The sequence below is a fragment of the Aquarana catesbeiana genome, linkage group LG09, assembly GCF_042186555.1.
Source record: "Aquarana catesbeiana isolate 2022-GZ linkage group LG09, ASM4218655v1, whole genome shotgun sequence".
Lineage (NCBI taxonomy): Eukaryota > Metazoa > Chordata > Amphibia > Anura > Ranidae > Aquarana > Aquarana catesbeiana.
This window is the reverse complement of record NC_133332.1, coordinates 222,418,009-222,439,945: the sequence shown is the minus strand read 5'-3', so window position 1 is coordinate 222,439,945 and position 21,937 is coordinate 222,418,009. Positions and strand designations below refer to the sequence as shown.

General features: G+C 42.4%; 1 protein-coding gene across 3 annotated transcripts in view; it reads left to right on the top strand.

The window, feature by feature from the left end:
* Positions 1-21,937, top strand: part of PLXNA3 (plexin A3) — a 233,310-nt gene that overhangs the window by 114,423 nt on the left and 96,950 nt on the right. For all 3 annotated transcript variants that reach the window (XM_073599797.1, XM_073599798.1, XM_073599800.1), the window contains exons 4-5: positions 10,613-10,741; positions 13,313-13,413. In XM_073599797.1, coding sequence (XP_073455898.1) covers positions 10,613-10,741; positions 13,313-13,413 — 230 coding nt within the window. The remainder of the gene's footprint in view (positions 1-10,612; positions 10,742-13,312; positions 13,414-21,937) is intronic.

Genomic DNA, 21,937 nt, shown 5'->3' with positions numbered 1-21,937 from the left:
AAACCTTCTGGGTGCAGCTCCCCCCTCAGCCCCCCTTATACTTACCTGAACTCATCTCGATCCAGTGATGTGCATGAGAGCAGCAACTCTCCTGGATCTCTCGCTTTGTCTCACACAGCAGAGGGAGCCATTGTCTCCTGTTGCTGTCAATCAGTCAGTGAGCCAATGAGAGAGCGGGGGAAGGGGGTCAAGCTGTGCTATGTGTGTGGTCAGGAGCAAGCCTGCTTGAGTGCCCCCATAGCAAGCGGAGCCAGGACTGCCGACGGGGGACCCAAAAAGAGGATCGGCGCTGCTCGATGCAAAACTATTGCACAGAGCAGGTAAGTAGAAGATGTTTGTTAATTAAAAAAAAAAAAAAAAAAACTTTCCTTTTTAGAATCCCTTTGAAGGAGAAGTCCAGCCTGAGCTTTTTAGGCTGGGCTTCTATGGGTCACAGGAGCGCAATTAGTTTTGCACTCCTGTGACCTGTTTTCAGCAGGAAGCGGACTGAAGTCTGCTCTCTGCTGACATCACTGAAATCAGTCGAGGCAGCGCATCATCCCAACTTCAGAAGTCTGGATCCGCCAGCTGCCTTGACTGCTGGCAGTCTCAGCGAGTTGCTGAGACGGCCACTGCCTGCCCCTCCACAGCTCAGAGCTCCAATGAGCATGGAAGATCAGAGCAGGAGAGATGCTGACTGACAGGCAGCAGCTCTCCGCTCGGGGAGGCGTGAGAACCGAGCTTTTGATGGTGTTTGGTGGCTCGGTTCTCATTGCAGAGACACCGAGGGACAGCTGCAGCATCGGTCTGATGCTCCATCCACCTAGGTCAGTATGAATCTCAAACCCCAAAAAAAACATTCTTTTCTTTTAATTACCCGTATGTCTATAAGGCACATGTAGTTTGCCATCTTGGTGAAGGTGGGGATTTGCTTCCTCAAGTCAGAGCCTCCAGCAAGGAGAACAGTGAGCAGCACAATTGTGACAGATCTCCAGAGACTAGCAGAGGCAGCAGATATACAGCTATGGGACTGTAGGTACAGGAGATCCTAGGCATGGTCACATACCTGGAACCGCACTGCTATTTTTCAGGAGGAATTCCAGACAAAAAGCCCACCAGTCTCCGAAGCACAATTAACACATCCTAGATGTTTTCTTTAACATGGCAAACCTTTACTTTTTGAGTTCAGCTCCACTATAATAAATAAAATGATGTCCATTGTTATTTTAAGACTATCAGTCAGTTCACTGTAGAACGCGCTTACTGGTAGAAACGTTACACCTACGCAGCAGTTGTCCCAGTTGGTCAGCCCTGTGTCAGGAGAGCAATTGCATTAATCGTATTTTGTTTAGTGGTTTTAGCTGGAAAATGTAATTGCTGTACTTAATGAAATGTTTTCTTTCTGGAAGTTTTCTGAGATATTAATTTTACTGCCAAGTCATCCAAATGCAGCTTTCAAGGTGGTGTGGTTAAACACATCGGTGTGATGTTCTTACCACCATCAGCCGTTCTGCTGCTTGCTTCCCTGCCAGAAAACTGGCATTTGTCATTACATGAACTGGTCCGGTACCAGTCTGGTTGCTATAGCTGTTGGACAGGCAGTCTTGTGTATATATAACCTGGAGAAGTATTGCCTATAGTCCTAATATAGACTATTTAACTTGACATATTGGGGGTTATTTACTAAAACTGGAGTGTGCAAAATCCGGTGCAGCTCTGCATAGAAATCGGCCTCCAGATTTTTTTTTTGCCAAAGCTTAAAGTGATACTAAACACACACTGTTTTAATTTACATTATCCCTTCTATTTCTGTGTATGGACGATTGCACTGTAATTTTCTGTTTTCAATCACTCTATTTTGTAAAACAAATAAATATAACACAATTTAGTATACGATTTTACATTGTTGAGGCTATCAACAGTTAAGGCATACAGTAGTATCAAAATCAAGGGATACCAGTATAGTCCCATATCTCAGTCTGGTAGTACTCGCAACCCTTGAGCTATCCGGGAACAGTCCACAGTTTTGAGGCACTGTAATTATTTTAATATTAAAAAAAAACAAAAAACATCTAAGTACCTTTTTCCTAATCGATATATACAGCTCTCACATGACCCAGCTCTTTCCTGTCCTGTCTGCAGGAAAACGGTGGCAGGAGGAGCTTCTAGTTCTCTGCTGCCGGTCACATGTTCAAAATAAAAGAAAACAGCCTTTTGGGATACAGATAAAAAATAAATAGTTTCAATAAACTGTTTTAAATCATCATACAAATATATATAATTTTTTTGGCAATAGAATGGTGTGGGCGGATTTCTACTAGTCACTGTCATGCTCCTCAAGCCTGTGTCCTAGAATAGCAGGGAGGCGAAGCCTCCATCAATGTGTAATATCCCACCCCCCTTTGAGTTTAGCTGGTTAGTGGGCATGGAGGAGGAGGGAGGGCGTGAGCTGTCATTTAACACTGTATGTGCCCACATGTGTGACTCTAAAGTCACATGGGCTGCTCAGATGTGATCGTGAGGAAATGCTTAACATAGAAGCTCAATGAAAACTGAGCATGTGCACTAGCTGCCAACACTACTCTGCAAAATCCCTAGCTACAGTAGGGACTTGGACTGAAAGGGGAGATAGAGAGAGAGCAGCAGGATCAACCAGACTTTTTGCAGAATAAAACAAATCCCATAGTGAATGGATGAGTGTGAACAGTAATTCACTATTTTATTAATAGTTTTTTATGATGTGGGTTTAGTGGCACTTTAACCACTTCGATACCGGGCCTATTCTGGTACTCCTCTCCTACATGTAAAAATCATAATTTTTTTTGCTAAAAAATTACTCAGAACCCCCAAATATTATATATGTTTTTTGTTTTTTTTTTTAGCAGACACCCTGGGGAATAAAATGGCGGTCATTGCAACTTTTTATCTCGCACGGTATTTGCGCAATAATTTTTCAAACGCCTTTCTTTTTTTTTTAAAAAAAAGTTTCATGAATTAAAAAATAACAAAACAGTAAAGTTAGCCCATTTTTTTGTATAATGTGAAAGATAATGTTACACCGAGTAAATAGATACCCAACATGTCACGCTTTAAAATTGTGCACATTCATGGAATGGCGCCAAACAGAGGAGTTCTAGTGCTAGAATTATTGCTCTCGCTCTAACACACGCGGCGATACCTCACATGTGTGGTTTGAACAGCGTTTACATATGTGGGCGGGACTTATGTGTGTGTTCGCTTCTGAGCGCAAGCTACCGGGGACAGGAGCGTTTAAAAAAAATTTTTTTTTTTTTTTTTTACATTTAATTTTTTTTTTATCACTTTTATTCCTATTACAAGGAATGTAAACATCCCTTGTAATAGGAATCTATCCTGACAGGTCCTCTTTATGGAGAGATGCAGGGTCAATAAGACCCCACATCTCTCCTCCAGGCTTTATAGCATGAGATCGAAAAAAAAAAAATCACTGATCTCATGCTGACAGCCGCGATCGTGGCTTTGTTTACATGCTGGGTCTGGGCGTGACGTCATAACGTTGCGCCTGGGCCTCTGACGGTCATAGAGATGACTGGTGACCACCTGGTCACCGGAAATATCTATGGCCGTCATCTGGCAGCATCAGATTCTTTCTCCAGGCCCCTGATGGCACAGGAGAGCCCGGGAAGCATTGGATGGTGGTGGTGGTGGTGGGGGGGGGGGGGTGAGGGTGAGGAGATGTCCCCTCCCGTTGCCTATAAGAACGATCAAGCGGCGGAACTGCCGCTATGATCAATCCTATCGTGCACAGAATCGCCGTCTGCAAATAATGATATCTGAATGATGCCTGTAGCTGCAGGCATCATTCAGATATCCCCGCACAAAGTCAAGGACGTCATGTGACGGTGTGCGGTGTTAAAGTGGTTAATTGAACAAGCTGAAGTTAGAAGCTGATTGGCTTTCATTCACAGCTGCACCAGATTCTGAGTGCAACAGTTTTAATAAATCTCCCCATTTGCTCAGTGGGAGATCAGACAATCGCTGAAATACTGTGATTTGCTTTTGCAAACTGAAAGTCGGTGTGTGAAGTTTCCTTGTGGGGATGGTCCGCTTCTTCCCAAAAACTATATGGGTTTATCTGGAGCCTTCTGTAACTGGCCCAGCAGTGTTTGTGACACTGGTGGGCTATAAAAAGGTAACTCCAGCCAAGGATTATTTTCTGGCTTTGAATAGAGTAAACGGAAGGGTTATAACATCTGTCTGGTTTTTATTACTTTTGATGTTCTTGTTGGGGATAGCTTACTGTCTGTGGTGACCAGTGTGAGGGGAAACCTAATTTATTATGGTGGCTGTTGGAAGAGGAGTAAAAGGTATATTGTCCATATTAGGGACATTTCTTCCACTGTCAACTATCAAAGGTGGGCTTTTCCCTATATTTTGGAGAATTCATGAGGATACAGAACCTCTGCTCCAACACTTATCATGCTATCCCCAAAACAAAGTCTTGGCTTGCATTACAATAGAAGTTGCTTCCACGTGAATGGTTCTATGTGCTCTGGGGAAAAGAAAAAGTGATAGTTTATGCGTGTTAAAACCAGAATTTAATTACCCATATGGTTTTTAGGGCATACATAATTGATGACGGATGCACCTCCCAGCTCACCAGTCTCCTAAGTAGGAAAATGGAAGTCTAGCCCATAGAAGATAGTGTAACGACCTGTAGTAGTTCTAGACCTTTAATGATCTCGGCTTTGGTTTCCCCCCAGTCCTGTCTCCTCAGCAGGCATGAAACTAGTTCTTCTCACACCCCTCTGATCATGTTGCCTACATCCCCCCTCTCCTCCGAGTCACCTCACTTCTCATTACCTCATTGTCTTGAGATGAAAATCTTGTTTTCGTCTCTTGTCTGCAGCCCCCACCTTCCCTCACCTCCATCATTTCTCTCTCTCTTCCCCTCTGATGCTTGGCTTAATATTTCATGCTAATTCTCCTGATGGATAATAGATTACTGGCAAGTTGTAAGGGATGAAATGATTACTTGGAGAGCAAGATTCTGGATTTAACACTGTGTAACTCAGAGCTGTCAAGTGGTTTAGACAGAACGTCTTGCCAGAGGAGCAACACTGACAGAAAGTGAACAATGTAGCTATGTAAATGTTCTCATTATCTGCAGTTCAGGCGCAGAATGACTCTTGGTGCCCACAGTGTGCTTCCACCCGAACAGCAGCATTAGGGATCTATGACAAGCTTTGGCCCGCGCAGCATGAGGGATCTGTGTCAAGCTTCAGCTTGTGGAGCAACAGGGAGTATGGAGCTCTTCAAGCTCTACGCATCATGGAGGCATGGTCCTGTAATTATATGGAGATATAGATATATATAAATATTTCTTTTGTATGTATTCCTGGAGAACTTTCATAGAATCTGATCTACAGCCTGGTGGCACACACTGCCCAAGCACTGTAGACACACCTTGTCCAACTCATATATTTGCCTGTCCTTAATCCAACCAGCCCTCCCAAGTGAGATTTCCACAGTGGGCTGCATCGCATATTTGTTAGCTAGCACATTCTAACAATTACATTTTAATTGCTTTATAACAGATGTTGTGAAAACACATTTGGAAACTGAAAAAAGAAGCTTTATTTTTGTTTGGTTTAAGCTGAGAGCATCATGTTTCATGCAAAGCATTCTCTGAATGGCGCTCGTGCCAAACAGCCAACCTCCTGTGCTCACAATGCCGCAGGGCAGAAGCTTGGCACAGGACCCGGAACCAAGTGGTGAGCACTGGAAGAGCACTGTCAACCTCAGTGATGCCCAGCTTCCAGGGTCATCAGCCGGGTATAGTATAACCATTGTTACATTGATCCAAGCTGGAGCAATGTAACTATAAAATATCCATACCTGGAATTCTTCTTCTTTAACATCTGAATACGTGATGATCACCCTTTTTTCATTTTTCTAAACTATTCAGATATGTAGACCCCACTTATCTGAGTAAAAGTTTGGGTGAGATTTTGTTCTGAATAAAAACTAGTCGCTCACTGTTTTTTATGAAATGTGTGTGGGCTTTTCTTCACATCAAGACATTTTTGCATTCCTATACAAGACTGTGGGTATGGAAAACCCAGTTGAAGCATGTCAGGAGGTCAACTGCAGACACAAGCCCAAAGCCTGGTGACGCAAGTCCTAAGGCCAATGCTACTGGCAATCTTGTAACTATTTGTGGCAGCTAAGACCCCTTTCACACTGGGGCGCTTTTCAGGCATTTTAGCGTTAAAAATAACACCTAAAAAGCACCTCTCATGCCTCCACACGAGTGTTTTTCACACTGGGGCGGTGCGCTTGCAGGATGGGGAAAAAAGACCTGCAAGCAGCATCTTTGAGGTGGTTTGGGATCGGTGTATACCCTGAACCCTGCTGACTGTGCCTCCCTGACTTGGTGATAACATTGCAGTTAGATTGTAAGCTAAATTCACTAAACTAACACAAAGGATTAAGCATACTATTTCAAAACAGTGACACTTTTTAGCGGCGTCCAAAGAGATTTAAGAAATGATGGTCACATAGCTAAATTAGAGAGCCTTGTGTTTAAAGGTCGGGGAGTTGATCCTTTTGGTTTTGTTGTGGTAAAAGGTGCCCCCCCCCCCCCCCCCCCCAGTTTGTAGCTGCACTGCTGCTTTGTGGACAATTTGGTTGCTGGCCATGGGGAGCAGTTTAGCCATAGTGCCGCCATTGTGCATGGACCCCTGTGGGTGTTTGGATGGGGTGACACAGCATACATTTTGGTGTAGCAGAGTGGGTCCCAAAATGCAAGGGTAATTCTGTCTGCTGTTACACTGTTATTTTTTTTTTTATGGCCTAGTTGTGCTAAAAAATGTATGTACATTTTGTGTGTAAGGTATATTAAAGTATTACTAAACCCAGGACCCTGCATTCACTAGATCTGGTTTTCCACAGTACACAGGACATGAAAATGCAATTATTTTAGTAAATATAAACTGCTAAATACCTTTTCTCATCAGCAGTTAGAGCAGTCTTGCGACTATCTGTGTTTTTGGCCGAGCACTAGTTAAAGCTTGTAGGAGGAGTTTTCATTCTTATCTGGCTGTCCTGTGAGGCTGCATGACCCCTGACCCTCTGTCTGGACAGTGCTGATTGGCCCTTTCCTGATCACATTCACCCTCCCAAAAAAAAAACCAAAAAACACCCCAGCATTATACACCAAACTGAGCATGTGCAAAGTGCCCCCAAGGTGCTGTACTATCTGGAGATGGATTGGGGACTGTGGAAGAAGTGGAGGATCAGAGAAGACAGGGTCAGACAGCCTTTTTACACAATGCAGAGGATTAATCCCTTAGGTTCCACAGTGAGTATAACCAGCATGCTTTACTGCATATACAGACTGATTTTACTGTTGTGGGTTTAGTAACACTTTAACAGATTTAGTTCACCTCTTGGATTGGTTGTGGACCAACCAGGACAAGTTCCTTTGCGGAAGAAGAAAAAAAAAAATCCGTGTGATTGGCACATACCAATAAGATGCAGGATCTGCTTTGCGGACTTTGTGGTGTTTTCACCCGAATTGAAACTTTCTATTTTGATGTTCCTATTTTGAACTTCTCTAAATTCTCCAAACATTGCAACGTTTCCTTTTTGAAGGTGCTGTAACCATTTTGCTTATGCAGTTTTTTTTTTTTCATCAATGTTGTTTTTTTTTTTTTTTTTTCTGTTCATATGTGTTGTTTGGTCATTTTTATTACTGACGCACCATTTGCGATTGTAGTCACCGACTGATCTCAATGCAAAATGGCTGCAGACAGCGAGCGACAGTTGAGAATATTGTACCGCCAACTCACTTCAAGAACCAATTCGTATTGGCAAAACAGAATAAAAAAAAAAATCACCCCAAAGCTGCATTTATTTTTTATTTATCTTTAAATGCTAGCTTTCGCAGTTACGTAGGCATATGATGTGTTTGGAAACATGCATATGTATAAACATTTAAATACAAATATATATATATATATGCCTTTTTCTCGTTCTTGCTTCCCTAGAATTTAGCAAGCTATTGTTCAGGATTTGCACTTTAAAGTTGCTGTCATGTTTTTTTATGCCATCATTAGGATGAAGCCTGGCTGTCAGAAAGCCCGACCCTCTTTGAGGCCTGTGTTATACTAGGCCTCGGGCAACAAGACACATGACAATGGCTAACGATGAGGAGGCTTTGTACTGTCTTGTTATCCTTTCACTAATCATGCTTTCTTCAGCCCCCCCTTCCCATATACACACACACATTGTTCTATATTAATATACATGAACGTTCTACCTTATGATTTTGGAATGTGCCTCATCGACTGAGTGGCAAAAGCCTACAGCGTTCTTATCTGATGCTCTTCTTACAATTTACCATAGTAACACCATCGTCTACCATGTAATCTTCTGTTCATTTGCATATCTTAAATCGTTTTTTTTGTTTTTTTTCGTTTTGTGTTGGTTGGTTTTTGTCAAGTGAAGCTGAGATAAATATACAATATCCACTTCCTTGCAAATATTGTTTGTTTTTTTTTTTTTTTTTTTTTTTTTTATACAGTAGAGATGCACCAAATTTATTGTTGGCCATTACTGGCACCTTTAGCGCAAGAAAAGCTCAAGAAAAATGTCTCCCTTTAAATCTATGTGTCTTCACACTGGTCCATCGTGGTGCTAAAAATCTTGCTTGCTGCATTTTTGGTCAGTTAAAAAAAACGCACCTCCCCTTTTGAAGTGCATTAAAAAAGCAGCAAGAACTCATCAATAAAGAACCGGTGTTACGTTTTTGATGCACTTTTTGAGTCACATGACCTATGAAAAACACACCATAAGCACAGTAAAATCGTGGTAAAATCTCATGCATTTTCGGTGCCATTATCGGCACCTTTTTCTCTTATCGGCAAAATGCAGATAACACCATTTTCGGCCAGTATGTTTCAGCGGCCGAAATTTCGGTGCATCTCTACTGTGCACTCTTCTAGAAATGCATTTATGGCCTGGTTCACACTGGTGTGATTTCAGATGCAACTGGAGTTGCAGAGAATCACATGACGATGGAAATCACATGATTTCAATGGTGCCTGTTCATATCAATGCAATGCAACATCAAAAGACACCTATGCTACTTTGCGATGCAGTGCGCTATTTTTTTTTTTTTTTGCCCCTTAGATTTTAAAGTGTTTCTAAACCCACAACAGTAATCGGTCTGTATATGCAGTAAAGCATGCTTGTTATACTCACTGGGGAACCTAAGGGGTTAATCCTCTGCATTGTGTAAATGGGCTGCTTGATCCTATCTTCTGTGATCCTCCCCTTCTTCCATTGTCCCCAATCTTCTAATAGAACAGAGCCTTTGGAGTCACTCTGCACATGCTCAGTTTAGTGTGTGTTGCTAGAGACTTTTTTTTTTTTTTCTTGGGAGGGGGCATGTCACAGGGCTATTGCAGCATATGATGACTTTGATTGATTTTCATAGAAGAGAATGAACATGATTATTTCCATGACCATTTTAAAAAAAAAATAATCTTAGTTTTAGGATAAGGCAGGGAAGGGTTAGAATCCCTGTCACATTTTATTGTCTGTGTCCTCTAAGTGTGTCCCCTTTCCTGTGTCTGTTTCTGGGTTTCTCTGGTAGGAAATTAGGAAAATCTTCCCAACAGGAACACAGAATGCTTTTTAAACCACCACAAATCCTTGGCTCCTTCCCTACAAATTTGTTGGAGTTAAGCTGGCCACACATGGATTGAAACTCGGCCGGTTCAGCTGGGAATGGAGCAAATTTTGACCCACGTATGGGCAGGCTGGTTGCACACAAGTCAATCTATTGCTCCACTTGTGGACCCACTAGCCTTTTGAATTTTTCTGGAATGATCAGTGCCGCTGGCTATAGCCGGTAATTGTATTGATCATTTATATGCTGATGGTGGGGAGGCTCCCACTGTTGGAATACAAGGAATGTGTGGATGGGGTAATCGAGGCATTTTCTTTTGTACAACCCGCTGGCTGAACCAAAAAAAAATGCATATGGTATGGGCTGCTTTAGGATTAAAAAGAAAGAAATAAAGTGACTACCAATGTTAACATCCTGCAAATACTAGATGATGGAATAGACGAACCTTGGGAGTTTGCTTTCAATCAGACTGAAAACCTGATCGAGAGAGAGGAACAGCAATGTGCAATCACTGTGCGGTTGTACAGCTATAGAATATAAAAATAAGAAAATATGCATTCCCCCCCATACACGTATCTACAACGTCCATAAGTAAGGTTTTCAGCATGTTGTGGTGCTTGATGCGCCTATTTGCTACAACTCCTACACACACAAAATAGATTACCAACTCCAGTCTTTGGTCATGCAGGCTTAATTGTATGTGTCCAGCCCTCAGACAGACCCCCCCCCTTCCTGTTCTGTGTCTGAACCCCCTGAAATGTGTCACAGTCTGTTTCACAGTCATTTATACTAATGATGTTTGTCATGTTGGAGGATGGCGAAGAATGAATAGGCAGACGTTAGCAGGGACACGAGACGATCTGTGTACAGTGACTGAGCACACAAAAGCCTCAATGTCCCGTGGGCATGCATTTTCATTGTTGTTTTTTTTTTCTTTTTCTCTTTTTGCTGTGACAGATTCGCGTGGACAGCCCTGCAGATGCTGTACTGTATGACACTGCCGTGGTAGTGCCAGGAAAACCAATACTGCGGGATATGGTGTTCAGTCCAGACTGGCAATCTGTATATATACTGAGTGAGAAACAGGTAAGAAAACATAAAGTTAAAAAACTCTTGGGCCATTGCCATACTCAAATAAAATTTTATATATTGCAACTAAAAACTGAAATATCCATTTTGGATGTCACCTGACCTCTTAGTACTCTGTGAGATTTCCCCATAATAGTTTGTGTCTCTGCCCCTTAGCAGTCGTCAGACTGCTTTTTCAGTCTCCCATAAAGTGGGGGAAATAATTTTGATCCCTTGCAGATTTTGTAAGTTTACCCACTTAGAAAGAAATTAAGGGCCTATATTTTTTCTCATAGGTTATTTTAAATGATAGAGACAGAATATCCACCAAAAATCCAGAAAGAAACACATGACAGAAATGTTATAAATTGAGTTGCAGTTCAGTGAGTAAAATAAGTATTTGAAATATTCTGGCTCTCACAGACTGGCTACAGTATGTGCTCACGTGGTACACAGATTAGACCTGTCAATTTAAGAAGGTGCTAATGAGAACTTGTCATGTGTATAAAAGACACCTGTCCACAAAATCTTTCTTCCATTCAAACCTCACCATCATGGGCAAGACCAAAGAACTGTCAAAGGACGTCAGGGACAAGACTGTAGACCTGCACAAGGCTGGAATAGGCTAAAAGACCATCAGCAAGAAGCTTGGTGAGAAGGAGACCTCTATTGGAGCGATTATTCACAAATGGAAGAAATACAAAATAACCATTAATTGCCCTCGGTCTGGAGCACCATGCAAGATTTCGCCTCCTGGGGTAAGGATGATCATGAGAAAAGCGAGGGATTAGCCCAGAAATATACAGGAGGAGCTTGTGAATGAGCTCAAGGCAGTTGGGACCACAGTCGCAAAACAAACCATTGGTTGAAATCCAGCAGTGCTCGCAAGGTTCCCCTCAAGAAGGCACATGTACAGGCCCATCTGAAGCTTGCCACTGTCATATAAATGATTCAGAGAAGGATTGTAGAAAGTGCTGTGATCAGATAAGACCAAAATTGAGCTCTTTGGCAATAGCTGGACTCCCCATGTTTGGAAGGAAAAAAATACTGACTATGACCCTAAGAACACCATCCCAGCAGTCAAGCACAGAGGTGGAAATATGCTTTGGGGCTGATTCTCTGCTAAAGGTACATGCTGACTTTGCCGCATTGAGGGGCCAATGGACAGTGCTATGTATTGTAAAACCCTGGATGAGAACCTTCTTTCCTCAGCCAGAACACTGAAGATGGGTCATGAATGGGTCTTCCAGCATGACAATGACCCAAAACATACCGCCAAGACAAAGGAGTGGCTCAGGAAATGGCACATTAAGGTCTCCATAGAAAATTTATGAGGGAACTGAAACTTCGAGTTGGCAAGAGACAGCCAAGAAACCTTAAAGTGGTTGTAAAGCCACTCTAACATGTATGCACCATCAGCGCTGTCTCCTATTGCAGTGTCCCCCTCTGTGTGTGATTTATAAAAATAAATGCTGTACATACCTCATTTCAGAGCCGAGAACCGCGATCACATGCCCGGCCAGCTCTCTCCTCTCCCCGTTTGACAGATGCAGTGGGCAGGGCTGAGATTCCCCCGTTGACATCAGTTGGAAGGGGAGGGGGAGAGGAATAGAGTCAGCCGGTCATGTGATCTCAGCTCTGAAATTGGGTATTTACAGCATTTATATTTATAAATCGCACACAGGGGGACACTGCAATAGGAGACAGTGCGAATGGTGCATACATGTTGTTCAAGCAGCAGGAGCGGACGGGGGCGGGCACTGTCACGAGTTACAGGCAGGGAGGGAGGGGGTAGAGGACACAGGAAAGCAGACTGCGGATGACGGAGGCACGTAAACTAACCACTGTGTCAAGGGCTCAGCAGCCATGATACATTGTGGTCAGTTTACATAGGGGAGGGTAGAAACTGGCAGGATCAGCCATGTTTTGTAGGTGTTACAGGGGGCCAAATGACACTGCACAAGCACTGTGACAAAAAACATGCATTAAAGGAGCAGAATCCATTTTGGGGGGTGTTAACATTCGCTTTAAGGATTTGGAGAAGATCTGCAAAGAAGAGTGGACCAAAATCCCTCTGGAGATGTATGCAAACCTGGTAACCAACTACAAGAAACGTCTTACCTCTGTGCTTGCCAACAAGGGTTTCTCTACCAAGTCATGTTTTGTTTGGGGATCAAATACTTATTCTTCTCGCTGAACTGCAACTCACATTTTGTTGATGTGTTTTTTCTGGATTTTTGGTTGATATTCTGCCTCTGTCATTTAAAATACACCTATGATAAAAACTATAGACCCCTCATTTCTTAAGTGGGCAAACTTACAAAATCTGCAGGGGATCAAATAGTAATTTTCCCAATTGTATATTAGAGATGTGAACAAGAGAACCCTATTGGCTGTTCAAATAAAAAAAAATAGTTTTTATAATTTCAGTAAAAAAGAAATACAATTGCTGGCTAGAAAATGTCTGGTGCCCTGTAGGTTGCCTGGCCAGCACACAAAATGGCTTCTTTACAATGTTCATGGGTCAGGTGATTGTCATTTGCTATTCGCTTTGTCTTTTTCCATTTGCTAAAAACTGTCTTGCCACAGGTCAGCCGTGTTCCTGTAGAGAGCTGTCAGAGATATAACACCTGTGCTGCCTGCCTGGGATCTGGGGATCCTCACTGCGGATGGTGTGTGCTTCATAGCAAGTAAGGACTTCTTTCTATCATCCACCAATTGCATACAACTGTCTGAATATTTATGAGGCGGTCTTTGTTGCCTGTTCTTATGAATCTCTATTTCTGTTAGGAAAAACATTTTTTTGGGGGACTTTAAATGAGACGCATGTTGCCATGCATTTCCATCCCTAAATATGGTACATAGAGAGGGTTTCGGGAATTTGAATGAGGTATTGTGATGGGACTTGACAAGTAAGACAAGGTAATGAGCAATGTGTTTATTGTCTAAAACGCACAACAATAACTTGCAGCAATGGATACATAGAGTATGGTAAACACATGAACAGCATATTACAAACCATCAGCATATAATTGTCAAATCGTACATAATGTAGTTGGAAAAATAATCCTCCGTGAAAGAATCCTGAGAACACAAGGTAGTGGCCTATGAGTATAAAACATGTGCATCATGCGTGGGTTTCCTCCGGGTACTCCCACACTCCAAAGACATGCTGGTAGGTTAATTGGCTTCTGTCTAAATTGACCCTAGTATATGAATGTGGGTTAGGGACATTAGATTGTAAGCTCTTTGAGGGTAGGGAGTGACAGGAGTGAGTACAGTGTATATGTAAAGCGCTGCGTAAATTGACAGCGCTGTATAGATACCTGAAAAGAATAATTACAATCGTAAGCCTGACGCCTTTCATGGCAATAAAGCCACTCTTCAGGGGCGAATGCGCAATAATATAAAATCTGTAGAGAGATATAAACATCACATAACATTTTTGATCATATGACCCACTAAGGGGAAGCAGGGACATGAAGTGGAGGGGATGGGATCGGTGGAGGTAGGAGTGGCTGTGAAAAAAGGGGTGTTAATCTCCTCTGCTACTTGCATGTTAGCAGCTTGTGAAGATATCTGTACTGGAGCAATTGGACCAGCATAAATGTCTGTACCGGGAGCTGAGGTGGAGTCTGTAGCAAAGCAGGGAACATAAATGTGATTCCCAAGGAGGGGCTCCAATCTAGGAATAAATGGTATTGTATAATGACATTACCTTGGCTCAGTGGTCTCTTTTAGCTCTACCCCACTTGGGTTATATATTATTATACATTATCATTTATTCCTAGTTTGGAGCCCCTGCTGCACCCCAGGTTGTACATGCATTGTTCTTGGGAATCACATTCATGTTCCCTGCATTATACGAAACGTGAATTACCGCGTTTAGGCGCTTGAAATGCCTGTAAACTTAGCTTTTGAACGCATTTTTTTTTTTTTTTGCGTTCCAAAAAATGCCTCTAAACTCAAATGCCTAGAAACGACTGTAAACCACCCTGTGTACATGTACTGATAAGATAACAGAGGAGAGTTCAGGGGCAGTGGAAAAAAATGCCCAACTGCTTCTAAATGTCAGTTTAGCAGCAGTGTACATGAGGCCTAACAGTGTAGTTTCTGCTTCCTTGGTTATGCATACGTCCAACTAATGGCTTGCAAGATTCAGCTGACGCATGGCCTAATTTATTGAGAATGTGGCATTTTGGCGCTGCAGATTACTTACTAGAGAGCCAAGACTCCACATTTTCATAAATTAGATTCATTCCTAGACAATATGTTGTCATTTTTCCCAACTAACACATTCTGTTAATGTTTTTCGCTTTACCCATTCCCCACTTCTGTGCAGGAACGGGCATGATTGTTCAGTTGCCTGACAATATGGATGATTATTCCTGACATGCAATGAGAAATGAAATATTCAAATTGCTTGTGTGTTCATGGATTTGTGTATATGGCTTTGTGTATGGTTCTCTATTTGCATTTCATTTGTTATTCAGTATGATTTCAGAAGAAAAACCCTTTTTGTTCTGAAAAACAAAAAAACAGAGAACTTATCCTTATGCAGGCCTCATGCCTCTAACAATCAGGCGCATGTGGAAGAATTAAAATAAATTATAACCTGTGTGCTGCGACACCTCCTCCGTAGCTCATAACTAAGCAATTCTGAACCAGAAAAAAAAAACTAGGTAGTTTTAGAACGAGCTTGGTTTCCTGTACATAAATATACAATAGAAACCAAAAAAAATAAAAAATTCTATCTAGATGTTGGTGTGTACTGGAATGATGATTTACATCCCTGCTTATGAACTGGTGGCTGGGTCTGTGCGTGTTGGGTCTGTGCGTGTTGGGTCTGTGCGTGTTGGGTCTGTGCGTGTTGGGTCTGTGCGTGTTGGGTCTGTGCGTGTTGGGTCTGTGCGTGTTGGGTCTGTGCGTGTTGGGTCTGTGCGTGTTGGGTCTGTGCGTGTTGGGTCTGTGCGTGTTGGGTCTGTGCGTGTTGGGTCTGTGCGTGTTGGGTCTGTGCGTGTTGGGTCTGTGCGTGTTGGGTCTGTGCGTGTTGGGTCTGTGCGCGTTGGGTCTGTGCGCGTTGGATCGCTGTGTTTCCGGCTCTGCCCAGCTGCTTTGGCCATTATAATCTGACCCTTTCCCTCTTGCGTTCGGTTTGTCATTCTTTTTGGATGATAAAACAATTGAAGAGCAACAGTGTTTCTGGCTTTTGTAGTGACTTAGCTGGGATCATCTCTCTGGAGTCCACAAGACACCTAAGAAGCTTGTGGTTGACTCAATCCACCAGTATACACCCATATCGGTTCTCTTGGGTGGACTGATGCTTTAAGCCATGACTGCTGAGGCAGCTGTCAGGACATTGATGCTCTCAGTGGAGCTGTATGGTGTGGGATGTTACTGCTTTTGGTCTGGAGAATCTCAGTTCTCACCTGGGAAATGACTCCTGCTAAATCCATCCAGCTGGGAGAGGAGGGGGAGAGAGAACGGAGACGATGGGCAGACACAGCCATCATTCCCGCAGCTGTGTACTGACCCTCTGTGTGCACACATTCATCACTCCAGCTGCTTCTGGCCTCTAATACATGTTAGAGTTTCATACAAAGCCTAATTTCTAAAGACTTAATTGCATTGTAGTTGATATTGGTGGAATCCGAAGAGACAGGATACATTATACTTGTTTTCTTTTGCTGTGCAGGAAGCTGTGTCTGCCGGGAGAACAAAGTGTTTATTGCTAGTGGCCATAGTCGCTGGCAATAACCGCTTCCTAAAAATCCGACATGCTGGTTGTATTCAAGTCGATCCATCAATCAGCCTGCCCATACATGGTTGGAATATCGGCCATCCCTGCTGAACCGTCCAAGATTCAAACAGTCTATGACCGGCTTAACCATTAATGGACCAAGCCTATTTCTGACACTTGTTGCTTACAAGTTAAAATCAGTATTTTCTGCTTGAAAATTACCTAGAACCCCCAAACATTATATATATTTTTTTTTAGCAGAGACCCTAGAGAATAAAATAAAGGTTGTTGAAAAACTTTGTCACACCGTATTTGCGCGGCAGTCTTACAAATGCAATTTCTTTTGGAAAAATGCACTTTTTTTTTTTTTGAATAAAAAATAAGAAAACGGTAAAGTTGGTCCAATTTTTTTCTATCTTGTGAAAGATAATGTTACGCAGAGTAAATTGATACCTAACATGTCATGCTTCAAAACTGCGCCCACTTGTGGAATGGCGTCAAACTTTGGTATCTCCATAGGCGACGTTTAAAAATTTCCAGTTTACCAGTTTTAAGTTACAGAGGAGCTCTTGGGCTAGAATTATTGCTCTTGCTCTAACGATCGCGGCGATATCTCACGTGCGGTTTGAACACCATTTACATATGTGGGCACGACTTGCGTATGCAGACGCTTCTGCGCGTGAGCTCAGCGGGACGGGGTGATTTAAATTTTTATATATTTTTTTTCTTATTTATTTTACTTTTATTTTCTATTTTTGCACTGTCCCTTAAAAATGTATTTATTTTTTGATCACGTTTACTCCTATTACAAAGAATGTAAACATCTCTGTAATAGAAATAAGCATGACAGGGCCTCTTTAATGTGAGACTTCAGATCTCACATTTACACTTAAAAGTAATAATAAAAAATAAAATAAAAAATGGGCTCTTTAAGGCTGCAGGGCGGAAGTGACGTTTGACGTTACTCCGGTCCTCCAAGGGCATAGTCGAGTGGGGGCCATCTTGCCCTCACTTGACAACCTGCCTATCTGTCCCGGTTATCGGATAGTATCGGCTGGGAGAGGGGGGAGGGGGCAGCACGGCCCCTCTCCTGCTGCCCATAAAAAGGATCTTGCGGCGAATCCGCCACTGAGACCACTTTATTTTAAAGCGGACCGCCGCTTTATACAGTGGGCGGTCCGGAAGTATTTAAGTGATACAGCCGTTCTAGTAGACCATCACCAAACATTCTGTTCATGGTAATTGTATACATGTCACAAATAACCAATGAAAAAGGATTTGTACTGAAAGCTGTGATCTTCCTAAGCACGTGTTAAATCTAATTAGATCTAAAATGACTTGTTGGAACAAAGAAGCATCTCTCATATGGCCAGCTCTGGTTTATCACCAAATCTATTGGGGTGGCCATAAATGGCTAGATCCCACTTCAGTTCCACACAAAGGTGAGGATTGGGCATTCAGGGACTGTCCTAGGCATTGGATGATGAGTGATTACTGCAAATGGAATTGAGAAGTATGAAGCTTGGTTTTAAAATCTCTGTGCAACCAGTTAAACCTTTGTCTTGTGAGCAGGGGCAGCCCGTCCATAAAGGACGCAGGGGCGCAGCCCCCCTTATTCATGCGCCCGACCCCTAATCTACATGCTGGGCGCCGGACGCATGGATTCCAATGTTTTTTGTTGTTTTTTTTTTTTTAAAGCACATGATTAGAGCCAGAGGCTCTAATTGGCTTCAAAAAAATGGTGGGCGCAGAGCACAGCACCCTGAACCCACCCAGTTGTGACAATAGCAAATTAATATTCGCTATTGTCTTCCTGTTTCTTCTCCCCGGTCAATCATGAAGGCGGCTCCTGAGACCCGATTGGACAGGAGTCTTGGAGCAGACCAGGGAGACAAGGACGGCTATGAGCAGAGGGGGTGTGCTGGGAATTTTCCGGGGATGGGATTGGTGGAGGTTGGAGCGGCTGTGAACGGAGCAAACATTGCACTAATGGGGGGCCGACATGTCTATGGGGATTTCTATGTATAGAAGGCGGCAGGCCGAGAGAGGGGAGGAGAGGCGTGGTGGGAGTGTTGCAACTTTTTGGTCGGTGGTGTGAGGGAGGGGGAGGGGAGTAGTCCATCCCCCCCCCAAATACTGAGCACCAACTGCCAATGCTTGAGAGAAGAAGGAAGAAACCTAGCAATACTGCAGAATCTAGCAAGGCTATTTTTGTTTTACTCACTTTTACTCGCCTATACTCCCCATTACACAGGACTTTACACACAGTTTTTGGCCCATTGCACATGGGCATCACAAGTTCCTGACTAAACATCAGTAACCTATGATTCCTGTGCGCAAGAGGCCTAAGGCTTGCAAAAAACAAACTAGCAAGCCTCAACAAGATTGACAAGCATATGCTTCAAAGCAAATTTCCAGCGTGATGGAACTTTTTGACCCACCCTGATTGTATGATTTCTAGCGATGCATCGAAACTTTGGCCGCCAATAAGATTTTAAGTGTTGTGCCGAAAGAAGAGCAAAAAGTGCAAATGATGGCTGCAGAAAACGCCTGCGATTTGCTGTGATTTTATCTTGCTTATTTTGTGTTTTTCATTGGTCATGTGACTCAAAAGTTGCATCAAAAACTCAACACGGGTGCATTTTTGATGCGTTCTTGCTGCGTTTTCAATGCATTTCAATGAGGAGGTGCGTTTTTGGTTTGGTTTGCTAAATATGCGCCAAAAATGCAGCAAGCAGGATTTTTAACACGGTGCCAATAATGGCCAACAATTCATATTCATTTAAATTCATGATATTGACTAAAAAGAATATAATACAATTATTTATGAAAATTAATATAGTTTTTTTTTTTTTTTTTTATTAAAACGTAAATTTTGGTTTCGACCAATTGCATCCTGAATTTTCGTTTCGGTGCACCAATGATCTGTCTGTTCATATGCCATATACTGTGCAGTTGTCACAAGTGATGTTCTGGTTGACTTTATCACATTAATATCACATACTGTGGGTTGTACTTAATGATGACACATTAGAACGTTTTTTTTCATATATGTAAGTTTGAACACGCAAATTTGCTTCTGCATAAAAATATTTAGAGTCAAATATATTTTAATTGTTTTTAACAGAATAAGGTAACATAAGTAACATTCAGGTGTCAATTCCATAGGGTAACACAATGCAAGTCACGTTTTTAGTACATAATAGGAATCGGTGCTTACGAAATCTGCATAGAAATATTTAAAGGGGCTCCTTGACACTTCAGCCATTGATCAGATGCAGCCTTCTGTATTCATCTTTTTTTTTTTTTTTTTTTCCTCCTACCGAGTAGAGAAATGACTTCTGGTTAAATGCTTTTTTTTTTAACTCCGTTGTTTACAATGGCTCCAACCTGTTCCATAGCTCTGTAAAAGTAATCTCCCTACATACCTCAGTCTGGAATCTCCCTTCCCCCATTCATAGCCCTCGTTAACTAGTCTGTTGGTCTGGAATGTTAGCTGTTCATTCCTTTGTACCCCGTTAACTAGTCTGTTAAATCGCTTTGAGATCCTGACAGCTGTTATGGAACTACAAGTCCCAGCAGGCTCTGCAAGATGGTGAGGGGAAGCCGTTTTGTCCAGCTGACCATTATCTTTATAAAATATATACGGTATTTAGAACTGACACATTCAACATCAGTTTTAGAGAATAGATCTGATATCACTGCAGAGGCCCAAAGGGGCTTTCTGTCTAATGCCCCCACCCCAGTCATACAGGCACCATTATGTTTAGGTTTTAGGTGGAAACCATGTTGTTCATTTTAACCAACCTTGCAAAAAATGTGTTACTGTTTTTTATGTAAACACTAGAAACACGTATGTGGATCTTTCCTAGCAATGAGAGAACTAATAAAATCACTAGAATTTTTTTTTTTTTTTTTTTACTTTAATAGGTTGTAAAAGTTGATCTGGTGCTATGTTATGTGGCCATTTTCAATCCAGTTGGTGCTTACCGTGGCCGTTTGCCAATAGTTGTTCTCTGCTGGACCAGACTGGAGTAAGAAACAGCTTGGCACATGAAGCTCTACCAGCCTTCTTTTGTATGTGGGCAGATCTTTGCCAAGCATTGTGGATTACTAATGTTTATATATTGCCATCAAAGCCAGCTCAGTACCAAAGTGCAGAATTTGTTCAGGAAATAAATAAAAGAAGTCTAAAGCCTTTTTGCAATCGTATTTTCGATATACACCGGCCACTTTATTAGGTACACCTGTTCAATTGCTTGGTAACACAAATTGCTAATCAGCCAATCATATGGCAGCAACCCAATGCATTTAGGCATCTAGACATAGTGAAGACGACTTGCTGAAGTTCAAACCGAGCATCAGCATGGGGAAGAAAGGGGATTTAAGTGAACGTGGCATGGTTGGTGCCAGATGGGCTGGTCTGCGTATTGGAAAAATTGCTGATCTATTGGGATTTTCACGCACAACCATCTCTGGGGTTTACACAGAATGGTCCGACAAAAAGAAAATATCCAGTGAGATAAAAATTGCTGATGTCGGAGGTCCAAGGAGAATGGGCAGACTGGTTTGAGATAATAGGCAACAGTAACTCAAATAACTATTCATTAAAACCAAGGTATGCAGAATACCATCTCTGAGAGCACAGCATATCTAACCTTGAAGCAGATGAGCTACAGCAGCAAAAGACCACACCGGGTGCTACTTCTGTCAGCTAAGAACAGGAAACTGAGGCTACAAGTCACACAGGCTCACCAAAATTGGACAATAGAAGATTGGAAAAACGTTGCCTGGTCTGATGAGACTCGATTTCAGCTGTGACATTCAGATGGTAGGGTCAGAATTTGACATAAACAACATGAAAACATGGATCCACCCTGCCTTGTATCAACAGTTCAGGCTGGTGGTGGTAGAGGTGTAATGGTGTGGGGGATATATTCTTGGCATACTTTTGGGCCTCTTAGTACCAATTGAGGATCATTTAAACACCACGGCCTACCTGAGTATTGTTGCTGATCATGTCCATCCCTTTATGACTACAGTGTACACATCTTCTGATGGCTCCTTCCAGCAGGATAATACACCATGTCACAAAGATCAAATCATCTCACCACTGGTTTCTTGAACATGACAATGAGATCACTGTACTCCAATGGTCTCCACAGTCACCAGATCTCAATCCAATAGAACACCTTTGGGATGTGGTGGAATGGGAGTTTCGAATCATGGATGTGCAGCTGACAAATCTGCAGCAACTGCGTGATTCTATCATGTCAATATGGACCAAAATCTCTGAGGAATTCCAACACCTTGTTGAATCTATGCCAAGAAGAATTAAGGCAGTTCTGGAGGCAAAAGGGGGTCCAACCCGGTACTAGCAAGGTGTACCTAATAAAGTGGCCGGTGAGTGTATATGATAATGCAAACTGCTTAAAAGGTTGGTCCAGCCCTAAAAGGGATATTTTGGGTATGGT